The following is a 20,213-nucleotide window of genomic DNA, read 5'->3' on the forward strand; positions in this document are numbered from 1 at the left end:
GGAATTATTAGGGCCCGAGCACCGATGGTGCGAAAGCACTATTGTTTTTAAAGAAATTATTTTTCTTGTGTATTATTATTAGCACCCGAGCACTGATGGTGCGAAAGCCCTATTGTTTTTCAAGGAATTATTAGGGCCCGAGCACCGAGCATCGGTGTGAAAGCCCTATTGTTTTTCGTAAAAATGTTCTTAGTCGTTCTTACATAGTGATTTGCCTTTTTGGAGGATTTATCATATTCAAAAACTCATGAAAGTGGTTACACGTATGTCTCCCGGTGAAAATTTTTGTATTCTAGTGGAGTCGTGAGTGGGCGCGGCCAAATGGCTCGAGAGCGCCCCCTAAAGAGATGCCCCGGCAGCCACATTTACCTAAATTCACGAAATCTGGTGGACACGTGTATCACACCTAGACGCACAAAAAAGTTTCTATGGATAGAAAACATGTTTGGGATTAAATCTTATCAAAATAATTTGTTTTCGTCGATACGTGTGCCTGTAAAGAGGCAGCTATTTTGAGCGTCTTGCCATGAAACTACGAATTGCTTTAAATCTTATGTACATGGACCAACCTTCTCCAAACATCACAGGTATGATAACAGCCACGTGGGGTAATATTTGCTCATACTCATAGCGCCCCCTGTTGGCCACTGGAAATTACACTTTTCATACTTTCACATTCTATGTCGAGCTGGTTGATCACATGAACGTAAAGTCGGGTCACAGTAACCTAAACATGTAGTTTGTAGTTGATGATATATTGAGACATTCGTTCAACTTTGTCAATGGGCGTCGCCGTGACGATGCGGCAAAGTTTGATGTCTCGCCGTGACACAGGAAGTTGATATTTAAGGTCAAAGGATGCTTGAAACTTCACAAAACGTGTAGCATACATCCGGCGTGGTGAGACGATACATCTGAAGTGTGTTTTGCGAGTGGCCAGACGGCTCACTCGCCGTGACACAGGAAGTTGATGTTTAAGGTCAAAGGATGCTTGAAACCTCACGAAACGTGTGACATACTTCCGGCGTAATGAGACGATACATCTGATGTGTTTTGCGAGTGGGCGTGGCCAAACTGTTCGCCAGCGTCCCCTGCTGGAGACAGGAAACGAGACAAAAATAGCAACTTTAAGAGAGGATACCTGGTCCCTCGCGCGCTGCACGTCGGGGAGATGGCGCGCGGAAGTGCGAGGGCCCGTACATCATGTCATTAGGTGGTATTTACCAGGACCCAAATGCAGGCTCACAAACTTAGGTATCGGTTCCAAAATACAGTCTTTATTGCAATAAACAAAAACAAACAAACAAACAAACAAACCAAAAGGTGGCACCTATCGTGTCCACTTGCTTCCAGTCGGAAGGGCAACTCGACCGACAGTTCCGGGGAGACACGGCTGGCAGGGCAGCCAGCAGACCAGCGGACAGGACCACTGGAAGGAACGGAGTCAATAATCCTCCGAGTCGGGAGGGCAACTCCACCGACTGGTGACTCTGACAGGTAGCTCCGCAGGAGGAACAGAAGCCGGAGGAACAGGAACGAGAACAGGACGGACGGGGAACAGGACGGAGGACGGACGGGTGACTAACAAATGAACCGACAACCAGAGGAGTGCAGGGGCAGGGTACATATAGTTCGGGGAGGTGATCAGGGAGATGCAGCACACCTGCAGGTGGTGATCCAGGGTGAGTGGCTGCATCTGCTGGGACTGGTGAGGGGTGTGGCCACGGGAGGTGAGAAGAGGAGGACACAGAACAAGCAGACAGGGGACTGAGGGGACACAGGAGGAGACGGGATCGGGGGTAAAACAGAGGAAAACCGGACTCCTGACACATCACTGCTTGCAGTTTTAATTAGGGCCCGAGCATCGAGCATCGGTGCGAAAGCCCTATTGTTTTTTGTAAAAATGTTCTTAGTCGTTAGTCATTCTTCTTGGACGTTCTTCTTATCCTTACGTAAAGTGATTTGCCTTCTTGGAGGCTTTATCATATTCAAAAACTCATGAAAGTTGATACACATATGTCTCTTGGCGAACAATTGCGTATTTTAGTGGAGTTGCAAGTGGGCGTGGCCAAATGGCTCAAGAGCGCCTCCCCTAAAGAGATGCCCCGGCAGCCACATTTACCTAAATTCACGAAATCCGGTATCTAATTTCCACTGACACAATGGGATACTCGTGAACATCCCCATGCACACACCTAATCTTCACCCACAATGCCTCCACCAATGCCCCGGGCCGAACCAGGCTCTGGTGAATCATAGAATGTGTACAGCCAGAATCCACCATCACCTGACGTACACCCCCCTGGATCCTTACCGGAACGCGGTATGTCGCCCCTGGACCGGGGTAGGGTGTTGGAGGGCCGGCAACCCGGATCACCTGGCCTATTTCCAGGAGTGGACACTCCTTCCGGCAGTGCCCGGGCCGCCTGCACCTCCAACACTCCTGCCCTGACATCTGAGGGGCCCCCTGTAGTTTGGGAATGGCGCCAGTAGCTGCTGGGACCTGTGGAGACACAACCGGAGGGAGAGGGTGAGACCGCGGAGATGGCAGCGGCCGAGCCAGGAGCTGCTGTTGTGACCTTCTCCGAGGGGCGGGAGTTGGCCGGACTGGAGCCAACGGGTGCCTGCTGTCTTGCTGACAGCTGGGGTGGACAGCGAGGTGGTCCTCCGCCAAAATGCTAGCAGTCGCCAGTGACGCGGAATGGTGGCAGCGTACCCACGCTGATGTTTTGACCAGCAGCCCTCCCACAAACTGTTCCATCACTACCTTCTCCAGAAAGGTCTGCTCTCCCACCGAGCTACACTGCTGCAATCACCTGGCCACTGCGAGCCGCTTGAGCGCCTCACCCTGCCTCTCTGCCTGGGCCTGAAGCGCCGCCAGGAACCCCCTGCAGGCCTCGGCATGGTCCTGCTGCATGGCCGCGATCTCCCCCAGCATCTGCCACAGGGTGCAGATCTTGGTGCCGGGCCCCATACTGGGTGCCAGTGTGACAGACATCCTTGCTGTCACTGTGGGTTCTCTCAGCCGAACGCACAACACTCCACCAAAGTATGGTTTTCTAATGGGTTTATTTCACGCAACCAATAATATAGATCTCTTGGGCTCATGCCACATGACCTGTCCGCAGCCAGCCTCCCGTTCCATGTCCCTAGAAGTGAGAGCCCTGCTGTCCTGCTACTTGGGTTTTTAAGGGGAAGAGAGGGACAATCAGTGATTGACTTCAGCTGTGGCTAATTAAGCCCCTTCCAGCCCCTGAACCATTCCCCCAATCACGCTATACACTCATATCCATTACATCTTGTTAACTTCACCATCTCTCTCTATTAACTCATATCTCACCAATACTTCTCATAAACTTCACTCTTACACTCTCTACAAACTAATATCTCACCATTACATCTCATTCACTTCACTCTTTCACTCTCTATACACACATATCTCCCCATTACATCTCATTAACTTCACTCTTTCACTCTCTATACACTCATATCTCACCATTACATCTCATTCACTTCATTCTCTCCCTCTATGAACTCATATCTCACCATTAAATCTCATTAACTTCATTCTTTTCCTATATACACTGATATTTCAGCGTTACATCTCCTTAACTTCACTCTTTTGCTCTATAAACACATATCTCACCATTAAATCTCATTGACTTCATTCTTTCCCTCTTTATAGTCATATCTCACCATTACAAATCATTAACTGCACTCTTTTACTGTCTCTACATTCATTTTTCACGATTACATCTCGGTACCTTCACTGTTTCACTCTCTGTAGTGAAAAAAATTTCCCCTTGGGGATTAATAAAGTAACTACCTACCTACCTACACACTCATATCTCACGATTACATCTGATTAACTTCACTCTATCCCTATATACACTGATATTTCAGCATTACATCTCCTTAGCTTCACTCTTTCGCTCTATAAACACATATCTCACCATTAAATCTCATGAACATCACTCTTTCACTTTCTACACACTCATATCTCACCATTACATCTAATTAACATCACTCTTTGCAATCTCCATACACTCATATCTCACATTTAATCTCATTAACATCACTCTTTCACTGTCCATGAACTCATATCTCACCATTAAATCTCATTTACATCATTCTTTCCCTATATACTGATATTTCAGTGTTACATCTCCTTAACTTCACTCTTTCACTCCCTACACACACATATCTAACAATTACAAGTCATGAACTCCAATCTCTCCCTCTATGAACTCATATCTCAACATTACATCTAATTAACTTCACTCTTTCCCTCTAAAAACACATATCTCACCATTAAATCTCATTAACTTCACTCACTCTCCATACACTCATATCTCACCATTATATCTCATTGACTTCAATCTTTCCGTCTTTACACTCATATCTAACCATTCCATCTCATTAACTTCACTCTCCGTATAGGAACTAGTATCTCACCATCAAATCTCATAAACTTCACTCTTTCACTCTCTATACACTCATATCTCACCATTAAACCTCATTGACTTCACTCTTTCCGTCTTTACACTCATATCTAAACATTACATCTCATTAACTTCAATCTTTCACTCTCCATGCACTCATATCTCACCATTAAATCTCATTAATTTCATTCTTTCCCTATATACTCTGATATCTCACCATTACATCTCATTAACTTCACTCTTTCACTCTCTATACACACTTATCTCACCATTACAACTCATTAAATTAAATTCTCCCTCTATGAACTAATATCTCACCAATAAATCATTAATTTCACTCTTTCCCTCTCTATTGGTCGTATCTAACAATTACTCCTCATTAACTTCACTTTTGCAGTCTCTATACCCTCATATCTCATCATTACATCTCATTAACTTCATTCTTTCACCCTCTATTGGTCATATCTCTCCATTACAAGTCATTAACTGCACTCTTTCACTTTCTCTCCACTCATTTTTCACCATTACATCTCATTCATTTCACTCTCTCCCTCTATGAACTCATATCTCACCATTAAATCTCATTAACTTCATTCTTTCCCTCTATTCACTCATGTCAAACCATTACATCTCAAACTTCACTCTTTCACTCTCTATGAATTCACATCTCACATTACATCTCAATAACTTTACTCTTTCACTCTCTATACAATGATATCTCACCATTACATCTCATAAACTTCACTCGTTCAATCTCGAAACAGACTTATCTCACCATTACATCTCATTAACTTCACTCTCTCCCTCTACGAACTCATATCTCAACACTAAGCCTCATTAAATTCACTCTTTCCTTCTATACACTCAAATCTTACCATTACATCTCCTTGACTTCATTCTTTCCCTCTAAACTATCATATCTCACAATTACATCTTATTAACTTCACCATGTCCCTCTATGAACTCATATCTCACCATTACATCTCATTAACTTCATTCTTTCCCACTATACAGTCATATCTCACCATTACATATCATTAACTTCACTCTGTCACTCTCTATACACTCATATCTCACCATTACATCTCATTAACTTCATTCTTTCCCGCTATACAGTCATATCTCACCATTACATATCATTAACTTCACTCTGTCACTCTCTATACACTCATATCTCACCATTGCATCTCATTGACTTCACTCTTTCCGTCTTTACACTCATATCTAACCATTACATCTCATTAACTTCACTCTTTCACTCTATGAACTCATATCTCACCATTACATCTCATTAACTTCACTCTATCACTCTCTATACACTCATATCTCTCCATTACATCTCATTAACTTCATTCTTTCCCTTTATACAGTCATATCTCACAATTACAAATTATAAACTTCACCATCATAAACTTCACTCTTTCACTCTCTATTCAAACCATTAAGGAGATGTCCTTAACTTCATTCTTTCCCTCTATACTCTCATATCTCCCTGTGACATCTCATTAACTTCACTCTCCCTGTATGAACTAGTATCTCACACATCTCATTACCGTCGCTCTTTCACTCTCTATACACTCATATCTCAAAATTACATCTCATTAACTTCACCATCTCCCTCTATGAACTCATATCTCACCATTACATCTCATTAACTTCATTCTTTCCCGCTATACAGTCATATCTCACCATTACATATCATTAACTTCACTCTGTCACTCTCTATACACTCATATCTCTCCATTACATCTCATTGACTTCACTCTTTCCGTCTTTACACTCGTATCTAACCATTACATCTCATTAACTTCACTCTCCGTATAGGAACTAGTATCTCACCATCAAATCTCATAAACTTCACTCTTTCACTCTCTATACACTCATATCTAACCATTACATCTAATTAACTTCACTCTTTCACTCTATGAACTCATCTCACCATTACATCTCATTAACTTCATTCTTTCCCGCTATACAGTCATATCTCACCATTATATCTCATTAACTTCACTCTTTCACTCTCCATACACTCATATCTCACCATTACATCTAATTGGCTTCACTCTTTCTGTCTTTACACTCATATCTAACCATTACATCTCATTAACTTCATTCTTTCCCTCTATACTCTCATATCTCACAATCTCACTAACTTCACTCTTGCACTCTCTACACACTCATATCTCAAAATTACTTCACATTAACTTCACTCTTTCACTCTCTATATACTCATATATTACCATTACATCTCATTAACTTCACTCTTTCACTCTCTATACACTCATATCTCACCTTTACATGTTATTAACTTCAGTCTATCCACTCATATCTCACTATAACATCTCATTAAGCTCTCGCTTTCACTCTATACACTCATATCTCACCATTACTCCTCATTAACTTCACAATTTCACCCTCTATTACTCATATCTCACCCGTACATCTAATTAACTTCACTCTTTCACTCGATAATTTATATCTCCCCATTGAATCTCATTAATTTCCCTCTACCACTCTTTATACACTCATATCCCACCATTACACATTAACTTCACTCTTTCACTCTCTATGCACTCATATTCTTTTGTCTTTAAACATTTTATTTGACCTTTCAATTCATACAGTTGATTTACCAACAACATACCAACATAAACCCCCAAACAATAAATAAAAACAATTTCAACAAAGTTTTTTTCATTACATTTCACAGCAGACAGTATATTAAAGTAATGTGTTTTTTGTTGCTCTTTTTAAAGCAAGTTCAAATTAAAGAACATGCATTTTAGTTTATAAATTCAATCACACGAGCAATTCATTAAGTGTCTTGTAATTGAAGGCATGCTGTCTTATAAAATGGTGCTTATATTCAAGTTAATACCCTTTTCCTGTCACCTGGCACTCATTTGTGGAAATTAAATTCTACAGGAAATGGACTTCGGCAAGCAAATGAACCAAACGTGCAAATAAAACTGTCCGATTGCAGAAAACCACTCCGCAGGGACTGAAAGTACAGAATACAGAGACACTGTGTTTATTTGTTTATATCAACTGAATATCTGGACAGGTTCTGGGTTTGTCAGAGTTTTTGTCTGATGTCACATTCATTCCATCATTGATGGTCCTACTGTATGTGGAGAGCCTTCTGTCTGAGAATGGAACACACACAGCTTTTGCTTATAATAGACAATGCAGGTGACTGCTGCCAGAAATGTATGGATGGACAGCCATTGTTACACATTTATAGGCCCCATTCAGCAAAATACTGCTAATTCATCAGCTTTGCACATTTGAATAACAACACATCATGGCCTCTGGGATTTTGTATAAAAAGGCAGTGGAATCATGGAGTTGGCAGAGCAAGTTGAACCATCCACCAGGAACAACCTAAACCACCATCATGGGCAAGGTAACGGGATATCTACTGACACATTTAAAACGATTTAGGTTTAAGCACTGATACAAGTATGACCTGATTCTTAAAGTGAGATCTGTCTCCTCCTCTCTGTTTCAGATCATCTTCTACGAGGAGCGTAACTTCCAGGGTCGCTCCTATGAGTGCATGAGCGACTGCTCCGACATGTCCTCCTACTTGAGCAGGTGTCACTCCTGCAGGGTGGAGAGCGGCTGCTTCATGGTCTATGAGCGTCCCAACTACATGGGCATGCAGTTCTTCATGAGGAGGGGCGAGTACCAGGACATGCAGCGCATGATGAGCATGGGAATGATGTTCGACTCCATCAGATCCTGTAGAATGATCCCCTATGTAAGCAACGCAAGGCATCACTCTAACTGCTATTCAATTTTAAAATGTTCTGTGGTGGTGGTCTGACATTTTCCCATCTTCAATTACAGCACAGAGGCCAGTTCAGGATGAGGATCTACGAGAAGGAGAACTTCGGAGGTCAGATGAACGAGCTGATGGACGACTGTGACAACATCCAGGATCGTTACCGCATGAATGACTGCATGTCCTGCAACGTGATGGACGGCCACTGGCTGATGTACGAGCAGGCCCAGTACAGAGGCAGGATGATGTACATGAGGCCCGGAGAGTACAGGAGCTTCAGGGACATGGGAATGAGCGGCACCAGGTTCATGAGCATGAGACGCATCATGGACATGTGCTAGACCCCTCTGTTTGAAATAAAAATCATGTATAGTTCATAACCCCATTTGTCAAGCATCTACTTTCTTTACGAAGTTTGTCCATAGCTCTTAAAATAAGCAACAAAACGGTTGATTAATTTGAATTGTAATCCATGACCCAAATCTAAATAACAGGGGTGCCCCATTACCAAAATTTCCAAAACAAGATTTACACCTGCTGTGAATGCTACTAGTCACTTGGGAAGTTATTCACATTTCACAATTCTTTAAGAAGTTTGTTCACATTAAAACTACATTTCTAACTCTGTAAATGACCAATTCCAGTTTCATTTAGGTGGGAACCTTTTTTTGTTTCTTTGGCCATTGTAACCAAAATTATTGACCCTAAGTTTCACATTTAGAACAAAAAATATATATATATAATTTTTTTGAACAATGGTCCTTGATTTCAGGCAAACGTACACAACTTGCTTTGATTAGCTGACTATACTTAGCTACCATCACGAGTTACTTGAAAAAAAACTATAACTGCAATCAAGATGACAATTTAGATTTATAAGTAGTCAAAAAGTTTACAGTAGGGATGAGTGAGTACACCATTATCTGTATCTGTATCTATTAAACCAACTCAATTATCTGTATCCGTATTTGAACTTGGATGGGTGGGACTTAATCCGGAAGTGAGTGATGTGTCGACCGGACAGATGTCATATGACTTATTGAGTAACTCATCAATAGGAACAGTGAGATCTGAACGGTTTATAAAGACAGTGTCTGATCACTTCACTCCAGCTGCTCTCATGAGATCACTCGGTTTGTTGAGACCCTTGATGTTCAATAAACCTACATTGCATCAGACTCCAAAGACTGTTTGATTATGAAGTGGTGTGAAGGGACCGGGCCAGTTGGGCCCCGGCGAAGAATTTCCACCACACTGTAGTTAGTGCAGTGAGTTTAGGAGCAGTTTTACTAACTATAAATAATTTTATGGTTGTATGATATTTTAAGTCATATGTCCGGTTGATTTTGGTGTGACTACAGGTTTTGCCAGTATGATACCACTACAATCAGCCTTATTTTGAAAACCTCAGTGAGTCTGTTGTTTTGAAACTGAGCATTCTCTCAGGATTTAGGCTTTTAACTATTTTAGAAGGAAACCAGAGGTCTTTGAACCGATTCATGATTTAATTTTCTATTACTTGCAGTCTCTGATGTGACGGATGGCGGTTGGAGGCCGCCATCATGGTTGACTCTGACCAGAAGAAACAGGTGTCATCTTTGGATGCTTAAAGTCAACAGTTAAACCAGTGATGTACGTGGACAGCTACGATAGAAATGAGAACAATGTGAGGGCTCCTCTGCAGTCTTCACCTTTTCATTTTACTTTTCTTTGTGCAAGTGACCACATTACATTGTTTGTGGGCAAGTTTATCAGATTAAAAAATATTTCATCATGACAGCCTTTCTTCAGTTTTCTAAAGTTGTTCAGTGGATAATTGGGCAGCCCAGTGCACGCCTGCTCTGCCTTTCTCTCCTCACACTGTATTAACTAAAAAAGCCTTAATACTAACAAAACATCGTAGGAAAACATGACATTTGGCTGCAGACTTGTGAACATTTTTTATTTGTTTTCGGTGTTTTTCAGGCCCAAAGTCATCACTTGCGATGCTGCCAGTAACTCAAAGCACATCATGCTGTGTGTGAGAACGGCTACGAGAAGGCGCACACAGAGAGGATAAATGACGAGAGGAAGATGATGTTGTTTTTACATCGTAGCCTGAAGACAACGGTTAGTTCTATTAACACGTATTTATAATGTACTTTGCAGTAACAGGAGAGAGAGAAATGTTCCCGTCTTTTATTGTCTGTGTTTCTTTTTCTAACCTCTCTGTTAATCAGTGCTCAGTATGGTGTCAGTTCAGGTGTTGGACTTCAGTCAGTCACTTTTGTGACATCTTTAAACATTGCAAAGGCCCGAACAAACTGCAGCAGTTTGAGCTGAAGGAGTGGGCCTCTCTGTTATGTGCTTGTCTTTCCACTTTGCAGGCCATCACCTTTCAGCAGTTACTCCACAACTGAGAGTTATGGTATGACACACAGGGCCTTGGCTGGTAAAGGGCCTTGGCTGGAATCAAACTCAGACCACTGCGCTCTGTTCAGTCAGTGTGCAGTCTACAAAGTGAGCCACGGGGGTCCCACTTTCACATTTGTGTAGCCTTTATTATATTTTTAAACATGCAAAATGGGGCATTTCACTACTTTTTCCACATCTAGCCCACATTTGACCAGGTCCATATCATAAACCACTACACTTACAATGGTTAAGTCAGCTTGCACTGGACAAGTTTGACTTAACTCTGTCCAACTACCCAATCACCTGTTCGGTTTGAGAACAGTGAGCACGCGGGGGTGTTCTAATACCAGTCAGCCTCTCAGATGACTGACAACAAGATCTGTGGAGAAAATGCTCTAGTACAGCAGCACACGGAGAGAGCTAGCTCGTGTTTGGTTAGCATTGTGCTGACTGAATGTGCTATTCAGACTAGTGTTTAGCATGGTATTTCTACCCTGAAAGGAAAAGGAAGCACACGATTGTGGTGACAGACTTGGTCACCAGTATCACGGCCTCATTACAGCTGGTGAAGATGAGTAAAGTCCTTCTGGAACATGGACAGCTTTCTGAATCTAAAGGAAGGAATCCTGATGAGATCAACACTGATCCACAAGGTCAAACAGGGTTGTGTACAAAACTAAGTAAAGTACTTCAGACACAGGGATTTCTCTCCATAGAGATTATTTTGTGTGGCCAAAGAGATTTCATCAGTTGCTAAAATGTTTAAAATACTAATAGATTGCATCAGTTTAATGTGATATAATGAGCAGCAGATACAACCACCTGATGGGCAGGAGATCCCATTGGTGCAGAGTAGTTCAGACAGTCTTCTCTCCAGCCTACTCCTGTCTCTGCCCTTTTGTGCATTCTTAAAATGGTTTATGTGCTGTCTAACAGTTTTACCCTCATGGTTTCTGTGTTTTTCAGAGATGCCGTGATGCTTCAGATACTGAACCACCAGAGCCCAGCATCTGAAGTGGATTGAAACATCACCATCAGCACTCGAAGAGAGGAGTTGGGAGGCAGTGAAATTCACATTGATACTTTAAAGCGAGACTCCTCGAAACAAGGTAAGCTTGATATGTTGACACTTTCTGTCAGATGGAAGATGAACCAGCTACAATTTTCACCTGAGATCTAAATATTGTCTGTTTTGGAAAATTATGGCTTTTACCTTTTTTTGGGGGGTAGTTGCAGTTGAATGTTTATTATTCACGGCAGAGCTCTTATTTGACTGTATTCAGTTGTACAGTTGTGCCTAATACAATGGCCAGATAGTGATCATGCACCATTTTATTTGAAACTCTGCAAAATTAAATACACATTCATATTTTTCTGTTCAGTCATATTAAACACTGTAAAAACTAAAACAACTGTTGGATGTTTTGAAAGGTTTTCTTATTTAAAATATTAACTCTGAGAATATTGCAGTTGTAGTATTGAACATTATATATGTGGTACTAAATATTGCAGTTGTAGAACTGACATTGAAGTTGTAGTACTGAAAATTACAGTTATAGTACTGAATATTGTAGTTGTAGTACTAAATATTCTGTGTGTAGCAGTGTGCACACAGCTAGTGTCTATTAAAAGCCTTCATCGACATGGATATTGACACATTTACTCAGATGATACTCATACTCATCGAAAGTACATTATCTGTACCGGATACTCATTTCAGCCGAGTATTTGTTTCATCCTTATCGCCAGTAAATCTTGCGATCGCAATAATTAACCCAAATTCCCGCAAACTCCACAATATTTGCAGGAGCTTGGAATTTTTTGGAAATTTGAAAAAAAATTAATCAGCAGAATGTGTGCTGGAAGTATTAACAGCATAAAGTAATTTTAAACAACACTTGCTTTATTAACAGAAATAACTTCTCATTTACAGTCAGTACGGCTCTCCTCCCCTCATCTCATCACCAAAACAAACTCTGTCCACTGGAGGAAGCCAGAACAAGCAGCCTTCACAATAATATTTTCTGATGAAATACTTATTATCAAAGGAAGTGATTACATATTGCTGTATGCTACGTAAAATGTATATACATGTGTGATGGCGGGCTGTGGTTTAGCTTAGCTGCAGGGGGGATAGAGTGGGGGAGTGGTTCAGGGAATAGTGCCGGGAAAGGTTTAATGAGCCGAGCTGAGCTGGATTTTGACTGATTGTCTCTCTCCTATAAAGTGAGCAGTGAGACACCGGAGAGGGGTGCGGTACAAGGAGGCTCCTCCGGTGTGGAGACAAAGGGACGTGACCAGCGCTAGGAGGCACGGCAGCAGAGCGCGGGCATGGTGATAGGTGGATTTATCGTGTAAATAAACCCTTTTGAACGGAGATCAGTGGTTGGAGTGTGCTTTGTGTCAGAGGAACCCACAAACGGTAACACAGACTTGTTACACTGGTGCCCAAAGTGGGGACGCCACATGGAGTCTGACGGGCAGCATACAGAGATGCCAGCACAGCCAGTCATCGTGCTGGGGCAGTTGTTGAGGGGGATCGTGGCCATGCAGCGCGATCAGGTGGAGGCGACTAGACAGCTCCTAGGGGCACTTCAGGCCCAGGGGCAGCGGCAAGCCCGCGCACTGGAGCAGCTCGCGGCCCGGCCAGCTGCAGCTCCACCGGCGCTGGGGCCCTCAGCATTATCAGGGGTGACTATGCACAAGATGACCCCGGCAGACGAGGTCCAATCCTTCCTCGAGATGTTCGAGGCGATGGCGGGGCCGTGTGCCTGACCGGCAGCAGAGTGGACGGTACGGCTCTTGCCTCTCCTGACGGGGGAGGCACAGACAGCGGCCTTGGGGCTGTCTCTGGGGGCTAGACACGTCTACACAGACGTCAAGAGGGCCATCATGGACCGGCTGGGCCTGTCCCCCGAGGACCATCGCAAGAACTTCTGTGAGGTCAGGCTGAGGCCTGGGGACCAGCTCTTTGCGTTCGTGCAGCGCCTGAAGGACATGACGACCAGATGGCTGCAGCCGTGGAGCGCAGGAGGAGCACAGGTGGTGGTCGAGAAAGTGGTTGTCGATCAGTTTATGGAGAGTGTGCTGGCCAGGACGCTGGCGTGGGTCCGCTGCCACCGACCTGCGACGCTGGAGGCCGCCATCACCCTGGCAGAGGACCACCTCGCGGTCCATCCCAGCGGTCAGGGGGACGGCAGTCGGATTCTGGCTGTACGCAGTCTATGATTTACCAGAGTCTGGTTCGGCCCGGGGCATTGGTGGAGGCTTTATGGGTGAAAATTAAGTGTGTGCATGGGGATGTTCACGATTATCCAGTGGTGTCAGTGGAGATTATATACGGCGAAAAAAGCATAAAGTGAAGGTTGCTGTTAGATCCTGCCTCACGCATCCCCTAATCTTGGGGACAGATACGGGGTTTCCAAAGTTAATGAGGCAGTGTGCAGCGATGCGTTCACGACTGACAGGGACATGCCGGATGTGTGCGGTGCTCAGCATTCACGCGAGGTTGTCCGACACTGCAGACAGGGAGTGGGAATCGGCAGAGCCTCCTATGGAGACTCCACCAGTTCCCGGATTACACTCCATTGAGGATTTTCCACTTGAGCAGTCTCGTGATGGTACTCTACGTGTTGCCCTTGACCAAGTGATACGAATTGATGGTCAGTTGGTGCGCCCTGACGCTGCACAGTCATATCCGCACTTTTCAGAGATTAGGGACAGGCTGTATAGAGTGAGTCATGAAACTCAAACAGGACAGGAAAACACCCAGTTGTTGGTGCCGAAAAGCTACCGGGAAATAATTTTCCAGGCGGCTAACTATAACCCTATGGATGGCCACATGGGATATGACAAAACACTGGACAGGATAATGACCTGATTTTATTGGCCGGGTATCCGGGGGGATGTGCGCCGCTGGTGTGCATCCTGCCCGGAGTGTCAACTGGTAAACCAGCTGGCCATTCCGAGGGCGCCTTTGCGTCCTCTACCATTAATGGAGCTCCCATTTGAACGAATTGGCATGGACCTCATCGGGCCATTTCACCGGAGCGCACGGGGATATCGTTTTGTGTTAGTCCTGGCGGATTATGCAACACGATATCCCAAGGCAGTGCCGTTGTGCAGCATTTCTGCAAAAAGTGTTGCACCCCTGGAAATGGGGGTAATAGAAGAGTCCAACAGTGCGTTGTGTAGCCCCATTGTTCTTGTGGTCAAGAAGGATGGATCTAGACGTTTCTGTGTGGACTATCACAGGGTGAATGATGTGTCACAATTTGATGCGTACCCAATGACCCGGGTTGACAAACTCCTGGACTGACTAGGCACTGCGCGTTTTTTTATGACACTAGATTTAACCAAAGGCTACTGGCAGATTCCTCTCTCGCCAGAGTCCAAGGAAAAAACGGCCTTCTCCACTCCGTTTGGGTTATACCAATTTACCACACTTCCCTTTGGGTAGTTCGGTGTCCCAGCCACTTTCCAATGCCTCATGGACCAGGTGCTGCGTCCGCATGCTGCATATGCTGCTGCCTACCTCGATGATGTTATCATCCACAGCACCACCTGGGCGGAGCATGTGCAGCAGGTGGGTGCAGTGCTAGAGTCCCTGACGTAGGCTGGGGTCACCTCCAACCCAGGAAAGTGTGCAGTTGGACGGAGGGAGGTATGGTATCTGGGGTACCACTTGGGCGGTGGGCAGGTGCATCCTCAGGTGGACAAGACGGCGGCTATCGCAGGCCCCAGACTAAAAAAGAGGCCATTTTGTCCCAGCAGGTAGGTAGGTTGGGCCGGATGGCTCCCTGGTTTAAGTCGGGCGGTGGGGGTATGTGGTGGCTGGGTGTGGTTTAGCTCAGCTGCAGGGGGATAGAAGGGGGGAGTAGTTCAGGGAACGGTGCTGGGAAAGGTGTAATGAGCCCAGCTGAGCCGGATTTTGACTGATTGTCTCTCTCCTTTAAAGTGAGCAGTGAGACACCGGAGAGGGGTGCGGTACAAGGAGGCTCCTCAGGTGTGGAGACAAAGGGACGTGACCAGCGCTAGGAGGCACGGCAGCAGAGCACGGGCACGGTGATAGGTGGATTTATCATGTAAATAAACCCTTTTGAACTGAGATCAGTGGTTGGAGCGTGCTTTGTGTCGGAGGAACCCACAAACGGTAACACAGACTTGTTACAACATGTCAAGTTGTCAGAGACGTCACTTTATTTGTGTGCATTGTGCGATTCTGTGTTAGGCTATGTTTACAATAATACTATATATGTATGCCATATTATATTCCTTATATACAATCTCGTATTAATCAACTATTAATCCTCAGGCTATGCAACAGGCTGTTTCTGTAGAGGTCAGCGATACTGCTGAGGTCAGCGATACTGCTGAGGTCAGAGATCCTGTTGGGGTCAGCATGCTACTGTGCATAATAACAATAATATGACTTATCTGATATTTTTTTTATCACTACAGCTGAATAAAAACACTGAATATAGCAACTTAAAAAAAAAATCGTAGTTTTCTTAATTTTGGGGCTCTTCTGTAAGTAGCTTTTTAATAATAATACATTTAGCAATATCTGATCAACCCTTATCAATCAGGCTTAATTGAACAGCTTCCTGTTCGTTCCCACCCACTTCTGGATTTAGCCCAACCCCCTTCCGAGTACAGATACGGATAGGTTAGGTTAGGTAGTTACTTTATTAATCCCCGAGGGGAACTTTTTTTGCTACAGCAGCATACAGGAAGCAATAGATAATAATAGAATAATAGAATAGCAGTAAAATGGCAGTAAAAATATTAAATATAAAATGCACAGTATATACAGTACAGTATATATTTATATATATTATATACAAACAACCAAGAAACACAGTCAACAGTGTTATTGTTATGTGATGGATTTTGCCAGAGGTGAGTTATTGTACAGTCTTATTGCGGTCGGCAGGAATGATCTCCTGTATCAGGAATGATCTCCTGTATCAGGAATGATCTCCTGTATCTGGAATGATCTCCTGTATCTGGAATGATCTCCTGTATCAGGAATGATCTCCTGTATCTGGAATGATCTCCTGTATCAGGAATGATCTCCTGTATCTGGAATGATCTCCTGTATCAGGAATGATCTCCTGTATCTGGAATGATCTCCTGTATCATGAATGATCTCCTGTATCTGGAATGATCTCCTGTATCAGGAATGATCTCCTGTATCTGGAATGATCTCCTGTATCAGGAATGATCTCCTGTATCTGGAATGATCTCCTGTATCAGGAATGATCTCCTGTATCTGGAATGATCTCCTGTATCAGGAATGATCTCCTGTATCAGGAACCATCTCCTGTATCTGGAATGATCTCCTGTATCTGGAATGATCTCCTGTATCAGGAATGATCTCCTGTATCAGGAATGATCTCCTGTATCAGGAATGATCTCCTGTATCAGGAATGGTCTCCTGTATCAGGAATGATCTCCTGTATCTGTCCTTGTGACAGCGGAGCTGGAGGAGTCTTTTGAAGAACGTCCTCCTCTGTCCCTGCAGCAGGTGGAGAGGGTGGTCAGGATTATCCAATATGGATAATAGTTTCCTCAGCGTCCTCCTCTCCACCACCTTTTCCAGACTGTCCAGTTTGCAGCCAATGATGGAGCCGGCCTTCTTAACCAGTTTGTTAAGTCTGTTGGTGTCTCCGGCTCCAATGCTCACCCTTCCTCCCCTCCACCTCTCCCCCCCAGCAGACTACTAGAAGTACAGTTCACTGGCCACAACAGATGGTAAAACATCTCCAACATCTCACTGCACACATTAAAGGATCGAAGTTTCCTCAAGAAAACGAGTCGACTCATCCCCTTCTTGTAGACAGCGTTGATGTTGGTCTTCCAGTTCAGTCTGTTAGATACAGATCATTTAGTTGGGTTAACAGATACAGCTGCAGATAATAGTGTACTCACTCATCCCTAGTAGCTGTAATGTTCGTTAGCTAGTTATATAACTCATATATTTTTGCTTTAATTTTAAATAACATGACCATAATTGATCAAATATATACATTTAATTTGTACAGTAATTTGGAGATTAAAGGCCTGCCTTGTACAGCATTTTTGTCCCACATAAAATCATTATTGAACACATGGTCTTTGCACTTGTATTCCCCTATACAGTCTTTATAGTATACTTTAATTTCCTTGAATCAAGCTCAAATTCAGCCTCCATAATGTTTTGATTTTCTAATTGATGTGTGAGTCTGTGTAACTGTGCATGTTTCTGCCTCACTGAAATCAGTAAAAAGAAAAGAAATACGTACTGTGGAGGTTGAAGGTGCACTTATTAATGATAAATAAACCCTGATGATGTTATTATTGTGTTAGAAACTAATTTCCCCTTCTAAAATTAATCCTATTGATTCAGTTTAAACTGACAGTATATTACTGATATCAACATAGGTCTGCTTTGATTACATATATGTGTGTTATATTATCAGCACATGTTGCATATTAAGAATATATAATATGGACTAGTTATTCAAGAATGGTGACATTGCTTTTATTGATTCAACATGATTAAAAATGGTAAAGTGTTGCCATCTGATGGTGTGCAAGTATAGTGACCCTGAAAGATGACTGGTTTTACTGGCTGTAGCTTCAGGTTTGAGATGAATTGCTTTTTAATGTAGTGATATTAGAGAGCAACTGATATGGCTTTTCAGGACCAATAGCAATTGTTGGTAATCTAGAACACCGATAAACTGATATGTGAAACTGAAATACATTTGCAGTAAAAATTAAAATCTTTACGTACAAATTTTGAATTACAAATTCTAACACAAAACTTAATTGAAATGACTTTAAATAAATAAATACTGCCACTATGTAATCTTATTATGAAGGTATATTACAATTTGGGCTGTTTATTGCCCCCTCTGTTCTGCTGCGCTGTGTGTCTGTGTGAGCGTCACACCGCCCTTCATGATACACAGAGCCAACAGAAGAGCAGCAGCACAGAAATTAGTGTGATTTTCAGTGACAGAAAAATGTATGAGCGACTCTCACACTGCCCTGAAATGAAGGGGTAGGAGGTCCCATTTGCAGGGCTGACCCCCACTGACCCCACCACCCCCACCGACCCCACCACCCCCACCCCCACACATAGTGGTCCGGGAAACACGGGATAACGAGTCAATATGGTGTGAGATTAACTTTTATGAAGCACAACATGTGTCGTTAAACTGTAAGAAGAACAAGTAAATATGACAAGATTGTGGGTTTTTTTCAACCTAAGCGTAGAGGACTGTGGTGTTTTTAACTTCTGCCGTGTCTACTGTCTGACTTTTGAAATACAGTCCTCTGACCTGCTGAGAACTTCTCTGTTACTGAAGCGAAGCAAGCTTCTTCTGTGGCCGAGTTCTCAGCATTGATTGGCCGTTACTCATCGGCCAGGCCGATAATCAACCTTTATTTATACTGTGTTGTGTGTGTGTTTCAAATCACTGAGTGACAAATAACAGAAAAACTCATTTAAAAGAGAATCACTAGATTTTATTCAAAATCATGCTTTCATACATTGGTGCTCTAATAACAGGAGTCCATGATGCGCCTCATGCTCATGAACCTGGTGCCACTCATTCCCATGTCCCTGAAGCTCCTGTACTCTCCGGGCCTCATGTACATCATCCTGCCTCTGTACTGGGCCTGCTCGTACATCAGCCAGTGGCCGTCCATCACGTTGCAGGACATGCAGTCATTCATGCGGTAACGATCCATCATGTTGTCACAGTCGTCCATCAGCTCGTTCATCTGACCTCCGAAGTTCTCCTTCTCGTAGATCCTCATCCTGAACTGGCCTCTGTGCTGTAAATTAAAAGGCATGAGAGTGAATCACAGAGATCTTTCTTCACGCAGCGTATTAATATAAAGGAAATAACAGGTTACATTACCATGGGGATCATGCGGCAAGACCTGATGCAGTCGCTCATGCCCATACGCTGGTAGTCAGAGTACTCGCCCCTCCTGACGAAGAACTGGTTTCCCATGTAGTTGGGACGGTCATAGACCATGAAGCAGCCGCTCTCCACCCTGCAGGAGTGACACCTGCTCAGGTAGGAGGACATGTCAGAGCAGTCGCTGCTGGTCTCATAGGAGCGACCCTGGAAGTTCCTGTCCTCGTAGAAGATGATCTGGAATAAAAAAAAACAAGAAAACCATCAGATGACACCACTGTACTGCAGATTTTTGGGAAATCCCCATTTTCTTCAGCTTTGAACCAGACTGAAATGTTAGAAGTGAAGAGATGAAGCTGCACACACCTTGCCCATGGTCATGGCTACAGTTGGAGATGTTTTGACTCAAAAGGACTGCACAGGTTTCTCGATGTCCCCCTGTTGCTTTTATACCTGACCTCGCACCCAAAGGATATATGACCCCATTGTTCAAATTCCTGACAGAGCAACATGGAGCAGAGGCCCCCGTGTACAGTTAAATTCAAAGGGACCTTCAACAGATTGTGATTTGCGGTGGTTGCATTTGTGAGAAGAGGCCCCGCTTTGTATTGTCTTTGCTGCTGAATAACAGGGAACGTGTTTTCCACAAACACCTTTCTTTCAAGGGCTCAA

The 20,213-nt window shown here is 43.5% G+C and overlaps 2 protein-coding genes across 3 annotated transcripts; one reads left to right on the top strand and one right to left on the bottom strand.

Moving 5' to 3' along the window:
- The first annotated feature begins 2,325 nt into the window (after positions 1-2,325).
- Positions 2,326-8,570, top strand: LOC138634252 (gamma-crystallin M1-like). 2 transcript variants are annotated; one of them, XM_069721024.1, is made up of 3 exons: positions 2,326-2,349; positions 7,954-8,205; positions 8,295-8,570. In XM_069721024.1, the coding sequence occupies exons 1-3, from the start codon at positions 2,326-2,328 to the stop codon at positions 8,568-8,570; spliced, it is 552 nt and encodes a 183-aa protein (XP_069577125.1). The 2 variants fall into 2 exon arrangements, with proteins under 2 accessions (XP_069577125.1, XP_069577126.1); XM_069721025.1 differs by lacking the exon at positions 2,326-2,349 and adding an exon at positions 7,840-7,848.
- A 10,603-nt stretch (positions 8,571-19,173) lies between these two features.
- On the bottom strand, positions 19,174-19,922 carry LOC138634255 (gamma-crystallin M3-like). Its single transcript, XM_069721029.1, has 3 exons — positions 19,908-19,922; positions 19,539-19,778; positions 19,174-19,452 (listed from the first exon to the last, which is right to left on the bottom strand). Exons 1-3 carry the CDS (start codon positions 19,920-19,922, stop codon positions 19,174-19,176), a joined length of 534 nt encoding a protein of 177 aa, XP_069577130.1.
- Between the last annotated feature and the right edge of the window lie 291 nt (positions 19,923-20,213).

Source organism: Brachyistius frenatus, unplaced genomic scaffold, assembly GCF_029030835.1.
Source record: "Brachyistius frenatus isolate BFR_SWC_R1_liver_20210118 unplaced genomic scaffold, ASM2903083v1 Contig_255, whole genome shotgun sequence".
Taxonomy (NCBI): Eukaryota; Metazoa; Chordata; class Actinopteri; family Embiotocidae; genus Brachyistius; species Brachyistius frenatus.